A 7,500-nucleotide genomic window follows, 5' to 3' on the forward strand; every position below is an offset into this window, starting at 1 on the left:
ATCGCCTTTGGTTTTCGCACAGCTAATACGCGCACCAATCCCATATCAATTGATCTTATATAATCGTAGGTACAAAGTCAGGCCACAAGATTGGATCTTGCACTGGTTTTCTTTGAGACGATCCCTTCTCTTCTCCTGGCACCGTTTTGGGGAGGGTGGTCAGACAAGTCTGGACGGAGAAAACCCGCACTACTCTTCCCTTCGATTGGAGCTATTCTGGGAACGATAGTAATGCTTACCGTCATGCATCTCAAGTTGCCTTTGTATGTGATGTTCGTGGGCTCAGCTATCAGCGGCTTGTCGGGATTTTTAACCGTGCTTTCAATTGCTGTGATGTCGTATACTGTTGATACAACAGAGAAGACGGCGATTGCAATATTGTTTGCACGCGAGTTTCTGAGCCCATTTGGCAAAACAACATTGTGGAAGGGCAAGCTAGGTATTGCAAAGTGTTTCAACAATTTTGTCCAAGGCTGTAATTGTTATTGATATTACGGGTGTCGTATCAGCTCAAACCTCTTCTCTCATTCGTAAATTTCAGACCAGTCGTAAGTCAGTGTACAGTATGATCTGTCGTACAGACGAATACGTTGGAGAGGGTGTATTTATATTTATTCCTGGTGTGGGGAAATGGAAAACGGTAAAAGCACAATAGGTAGAATGGCTGCAAATGTCATATTGGGCTACGAGACTTGAAGTTCTTGAAATTACAGCCAAAAAGTGGAATAATTTGATTTGACTACAGTTGATATTTGCATTTGTCAAGGGAAAAGTACGTAGGGTAAGAGGCACTTTAATTCAAGGGAGAAAATTTTCCGAATTTTTTTATAGTTTTTATTTTAAGTAAAGGTTAAAGTCACGCCTGTCGATCGAAGAAAAAGTATGTAAAAAGATCAAACATTTCAGTACTTTTTCGCCGGAAATAGAAGTTCATTTTGATTGACAGCATATGTAGACTATCTGAGCGCTTTTCATGGGAATCAAATAATTGTCTTCGCTCGCAAACGTTTGAGGTATTTGTATATAAAAGCATCATATTTTACTTTTTGTGGCATTAAATCGTATTTTAAGAAAGTATTAAGCAATGAAAACCCACAAGCCACGTGAACATCCGAGGTCTGGCGCTTGCAATAGGAAAAGGGGAACATAGGTTAGCGGAATTAAGACAAATAATCATAATATTAGAACTGACCTTCAGACTTCTCTGACGAAGCATATCAGCGAATTAATTATCGTCGCATCAGAAGAAAAATCATGGGACTTCACGAGGTGTTAAATCAGGCTCTAACAGTACACTGCCAGTGAACGAGAATAAACACACTTGTAGCGACAAAGAAGTAAGACCAAGGGCATTTCCTTCAGTCTTCTCACATGACAAGGAAAATACTATGTGAACGATTCACATAACCAGCCCGCATTCTGATATCACCGTCACCATCTGTTTTCGATGGTTATTATGCACAACCCAGATTGCGCTTCCACTGACAGCTTTTGCGTTTGCTGTGTTTGATGAGATCGATGTGCGCGTCTTTTTTCTCTTTAGCATGAAGGCCGATCCACTCCAAAAACATGTTTGAAAAGTCCGAAGAATATTAGTCACAATGAAGCTGGAGGAACCCTAGAACTTAAAGTAGAACTGAAGGCCAGAATCAGCAATTTTCCAACATTTTTTTTGGAAAGCCTAACATAAGTAAAGTTAAGTTTGTGGAGTTATTTATTCTCGTTTCCTGTTTTTTGTTCAGTGCGGGCTCAAAAACTAAATCAGCAGCCTGCTGTGACGTATGATATTGGGAACAGAGATTTCGTAATCAAGAAAAACAAGTTAAACACTAGTGCTGCTATGGATATTTTCCTCGTTGCTTTGCTATTTCTTCACGGACTCAATATTCACGACAAACATTAATCTAAACACTGCTTCTATATAGGGTGTTCTCTCACGTCTTCCATATCATACGTCATAAGCTGCAAAAATGACCGCTGACTCCTCCATTCTGAGCCGCAATGCTGATGGCCCAAAATCAGAATAAAAACCTTTTTTTAGGTGGGATAACGACGGATATGCCATAAAAAAGGTTGAAAACAAGATTGCGCATGGTCTAAAGTGTAAATAAAAAGACGTTTCTTTTTTTGCCCTCAGTTCCCCTTTAAGAGAGATCGACAGCTGTGACCGGAAAAAAGTGCCGTCCCCTGATTGGCCAATTATGGGGAAAGGTGTTGGGGTTGATACAAAAGGCTTTTCTTGAGGCGCTGTTTTCGTAAACATTCTTTTTGCAAAGATCACAATGTAAAGATTACAACTCAAAGGCGCTTTGCTTGATTGCAATCAAATTTTGACAGTAGCTACTGTAGACAAACCTATTTGCAACACATCAGTTTAAAGGAATTTCCATGAGAGCGTTTTCTGCGCGGTTGCTCAAAGGTTTTAGTTGGCGCTATCGATAGTGTTCTGACAAGAAAATCATAGCATTTTCTTCAATAATAAATGAAATATTCCAGTACCCACATTTAATGCAAGGGTTGGGATATTTGCGGCATAATCGGAAAGCGCTACACCCGTTTCACTGACGGAAGACACCCCTGAAGCTTAAGAATGTATCTTGTTTTGGTTTCGATTAATTCGCGAAGTTACGAAAATAATTAGAATTTCTAACTTTGAAAAATTGAAATATTTTACCAACTTGCATACGCCGAGAGCTATTGAAATTTAAATTGACCAATCAGAATTCAGTGAGCGGGAAAAATTGTGCTATCCGACTTCACGTCAATTGTTCGAAATTAAAGGGCCAGAAAATCATTTAAAAGATTTTGTGGCAACTTTTTTGTCAACAAACTTAGGCCGAAAAAGTGGGTTGCCAGCAAGGGCCGATTCAAACGTCAGCTGTTGTGCTTTTTTCTAACTAATTTGAGACGAATTCAGTCTATTATTTTCGAATAAAGTGTAAGAAGTCGTCAAAACTGTATTGATAATGTATTTCTTTGTGTTAAAGTCGCAAAAAAGGACTTTGATGGCGTCCTTTTCACAGGGTAGATCGACAACAAGGTCGTTTACTCACAGAAGTGCACCTTTTCCGGTCAAAGGGCAAAGGATTGAGAGGATAGCAAAGTTTTGACTGCCGCGCGCACTGCGGGCACGGGTTCCGTATGCAAGGCAGTGAGTTAATATGAAGACTCTATCCAATTCAAAAGGAATTACAAACTAAGTTTTCGGGGCATCATTTGTTGCTATTAGTACTACCTTTTTTTTTGACACGTTGCATGACCGATAAAAACCCATACAAAACCCCCAGGGGAGGGAAGGTACTAAAAAAAAATAATATTGGGAGGCTACGCTCCGAGTACCGACCCCTTACTCTTTTATGTACCATTTTTGGCAGAAAAGATACCCCTTTCGTATACCTTCCATTGACAAATGGTACCCCTTGTTTTACGTTCCACTGGAAAATAGTAGCCCTTTCACAAACCTACTTAAGAACACGGCATCCTCTTTCTAGCCCTCAGTCATAAGGTATGTGTGTGTGTTCGAAATATTTTAATGAAACGCCCTTTCAAATACCTAAATGACAGATTTCCCTACCCTTTCATATACCTGAAGCGTGAAAAAAGTACCCCTTCCGGGCGGAGCCTCCCCGTATAGGCCATTATAGGGAGTACCCCCCACCCCCCGGGTACAAAACACCAATTACCTTTCATGAAACAAATTACAACGACGATATGAAAGCTGTAACAGGTACTAATGGCTTAAATAGAAATCAACACTTAACCGTTAACGAAACCAGCCTTGCATACGGCGGCTGCGCCCGCAGTACACGCGGCAATCAAAACTTGACTGTCCTCCGTAAGTGGTACGTTTCATGTGTGCCTAAATGACGTAGTTTGTTTAGCTGCAAGAAATGCCGCTCGAAACGAACCGATCATGGGTATTTTTCTTTATTTTTTCCCAAGTTGAACAAATATAAAGGCAATATTAAAATTGTTTTGACCTATATAGCTAGAGATTGTTGGGTTAAGTTCCGCGAAGAACGAACTATTTAGTGTATAATTTCACAGCTAAAATCTTTTCTGGCGAAAACAAGCCAGCGAGTTGCCGGACGCGGGTGACCAGGTTTTGGCGCCAAACTTAAAGCTTAAAACCCAAAAATGTTTCAAATTTTTAATTTGTTACTATTGTAGCTGTTGTAATTTTTCTTTTTTTTTAATCCTTTGTGGCTTATCGATGTGGTCTCCAGAGAGAAAAAGTTCCCCGATTTAAAAGCCTTTCGTGGGAAGATTCATTCTCTTGTAGCGGCAATTTGTATAAACAATACCGAACTTTCACCGATCACCGTCCCCAACCAAAACCGTCGCTAAACTGCAAGGAGGCCACCGATTTATTTCTGGACGAGGACTTAGGACCCTACTACCGGAAAGCCAGACTTCGAGAACTTTTCAAAGGAGGGCTCACCAGTGAAGAACTCGTGAAACTCGCCCTTCCGCAGATCGCAAAAATTGTTCAAACAAGCCAGTTCATTTTCGAAAAGTGCAAGTAAAAATTAGAAGAATTCAGGAAAGAAGCTGTGAAAAACGAATTCATTGAACTTTGCAAGCACATATTCAAAACCTTTCCTTCGCTTCCAAAAGAACTTGCGCTGTCCTCAAGCCCTTGTCTAACCGACATCACTTCTTAGCTCGGTCAGAGATTCAACATGCGGCCAGCTTCAGCACACAATTGCTGTGACGTCATTCAGTACAGTTTTCCCGCCTGCTGAATGCTGATTGGTCAATTGAAATTTCAGAGGCGCCGGCTGTATGCAAAGAGGTGATCGACAGTAGAAATTCTTTCGTGTACCTCCGATTTCGGGAAACAAACGAAGAGAACACAAAAAGTGACCATGACCATGGCCTGTGGATGACGCAGACTATATACATGAGGCCACTAAAATGTGCCGTTATATTTTCTACACATTTACACGTTCCAGACCTTACAGAAACTAGCCAATGATAACAAACGTTACAATTTGTAGATACGAGGAAACAACCTCGTTTCCAGGGTCTCTCTTCTCTGCCTCCATTGTCTTTTCTCAACGACAACGGAGGTTGACGAAGAAAAACAAACGGCCCCTTTTTATAACGTAGTCTGCCCTGCAGGGGGCATCCCACGTAATAAGTTGATCTGTAAAAACGCCGTTCCACAAATACAATGAAGTTGTATGCTCCTGATCATGTGCCCTTGAATATGTATATTGTTAATTGTTTATATAAGGAGGCTCGAAAGGATTTTTTTACCACAATTTCTTGTAATCTCGCAATCTGATTGGTTAACTTGCCGTTGTAGATAAGAGTCTAGACGACGCTTCTCGCGTCAATTTGTCACGCAATGTAATACCCAATCAGAAACGCTCATTTTGGAAAATAAACCAATCATATTGCTGGAAAGTTATTGATAAGGCTTGCTCTTTCTGTGTGTCATGATTTTGGTCACGCTCTGAATTAACACTTTCTTTAGTGTTGAATATTGTAGTAAAAAAACAAATAGAAAGTGGTTCAGCGTTGTCTGTACTCTTATCGACAACGATATTCGTCATCACACTGGTCAAAATTCTCGGCTACGCCTCGTGAGTCCACAACATTTTAACCACTGTGATGACAAATATCATTGTCGATAAGAGTACAGACAACGCTGAGCCACTTTCGATTTGTTAATTTCACATGTAACAGTGGGATTCCAATGGAAAAGGGTTACAACACTGTCGATTACTTCCGTAGGGGAATGTTTTGATATCTGTCTAATACTATTGCAAGGCATTTTTCCGCGAGAGTCAAATTGTTGCCATGGTAACAGAACAGCACTGCAAAACGAGCCAGTCTAGAACTTGGAAAATATCTTAAGGACTTTCGCGCCCATTTTTTATGTTTTTTATTCACGGAATAATTATTGTTACTTTGTTTCAAAGTAAGATCACTTTTTAACCTCCTTCTGTTAAAAAAAAGGTGCTGAGGGTAGGGTGGCGTTCAATAGGTATGGCTTATTCATTAGAGAAATGTTTTTATCACAAACTACAATATTAACTAGAATGTCTCCAAGGTACGATATATTTAGAGAGCAGTAGACTACGGCCACTCTCTCTTCCGTCAATAGTTTATATGGAGAGCGAGGCAGAAATGAAAACATGCGGAAAAAAAATAGCCGTGTGAAATCTGGACTCATGCACTCACTCCCTAGAGTCCAGAATTTTTTGCGTGGAATTTTTTGCTTGTAGCCTAAGAAAGCAGGAGTGGTACCCATATTGTACATGTAAGGGAGAAGTTCAAATGGCAACAACTCTAACAGCAGATTACAATTCACACAAAAAATGCTACACTTTATTATAGTTTCATTAATCAGTTATTCCAGTCTAAAACATAAGAAGATAGATATGCACCTGTTAAATATGGCAAATGTAATACCAATCTTAATTGAACTGTAATGCATGCTAAAAAATCTGCTTGTGTTTAAAAACAGTTTTCCAAGCCATAATGAAATATACCGTCTTATGATTGAAATTTTGTAGCCCTACATTTTTAAAGAATATTCTACAGTTCTAACACTGATCTGAGCCTAATACTGACACTAACATTAACCCAAAGCCTACATGTAATTGTTGGCAATAGACAGTCATTGTTTACACTTAAAGGGGTTCTTTGTCTTGTTTTTCATAAACAGAGAACTGTGCGCTTTCATCATGCTAGTATGACAGAAAAAAAATACAGATAACATATTTTCCTAAAATTAAATTATTAATCGCTGATCAAGGATAACAAAGACGTGAGACAAATTTTGCTTGACTGAGGACAAAACACTGCATTACATAATTCCTAAACTAACCCAACAGCCATCCACCGTCAATAATGACTTCACACCCTGTCATGTAAGGAGCCTCATCTGAAGCAAGAAACACAGCTAACTTAGCAATTTCCTGTGGAGTTCCAAGACGACCATGTTTCTGTCGTGCAAGGAACTTTTTCATAGCTTCCTCAGGATCTGGAGCACTATTGATGCGATCTCTCAGCGAAGGAGTATCGACTGCGCCTGGGCAAATAGCATGTGTGCGGATACCACTGGAAGTGAAATCTGCAGCAAGGGCTTTTGTTAATGCAATAACAGCTCCCTTTGTTGCACTGTACACAAATCGATTTGGTACTCCTTGGAGGGTTGAAGCACAAGATGCCATGTTGATGACAACTCCACTTTTTTGTGATAGCATAACTGGAAGGAACTCACGAGTCATACGATACATACTCTTCACATTAATGTCGAAGGAATGGTCCCAGTCTATAATAAAAAAATATGTAAATTAACAACACCCAGTCTATAGCAAATTACGTTTTCATGTTAGGAGAAATCTGATGCAAGGGCAATTGTGCAATAATATTTTACTTTGATCTTAACTTACCAAGTCACACATGTACACTTATAATAATTTTATACAGTGCATTGAAGGCCTTCTAAGTCTATCTGAGTTTAAAAGCAAAATAATTAAATGC

At 39.6% G+C, this 7,500-nt stretch overlaps 2 protein-coding genes across 2 annotated transcripts in view; one reads left to right on the forward strand and one right to left on the reverse strand.

Moving 5' to 3' along the window:
- The window catches only part of LOC138009965 (proton-coupled folate transporter-like), a 2,984-nt gene extending 1,081 nt beyond the window's left edge, over positions 1 to 1,903 (forward strand). Inside the window, exons 2-3 of the mRNA XM_068856944.1 lie at positions 70 to 439; positions 1,743 to 1,903. Of these exons, the coding sequence (XP_068713045.1) occupies positions 70 to 439; positions 1,743 to 1,903 (531 nt within the window). The remainder of the gene's footprint in view (positions 1 to 69; positions 440 to 1,742) is intronic.
- Positions 1,904 to 6,323: 4,420 nt separating this feature from the next.
- The window catches only part of LOC138010818 (dehydrogenase/reductase SDR family member 6-like), a 7,495-nt gene continuing 6,318 nt past the window's right edge, over positions 6,324 to 7,500 (reverse strand). Inside the window, exon 2 of the mRNA XM_068857800.1 lies at positions 6,324 to 7,288. Within this exon, the coding sequence (XP_068713901.1) occupies positions 6,837 to 7,288 (452 nt within the window). The 3' untranslated portion in view covers positions 6,324 to 6,836. The remainder of the gene's footprint in view (positions 7,289 to 7,500) is intronic.

The sequence above is a fragment of the Montipora foliosa genome, chromosome 7, assembly GCF_036669935.1.
Source record: "Montipora foliosa isolate CH-2021 chromosome 7, ASM3666993v2, whole genome shotgun sequence".
NCBI classification, from domain to species: domain Eukaryota; kingdom Metazoa; phylum Cnidaria; class Anthozoa; order Scleractinia; family Acroporidae; genus Montipora; species Montipora foliosa.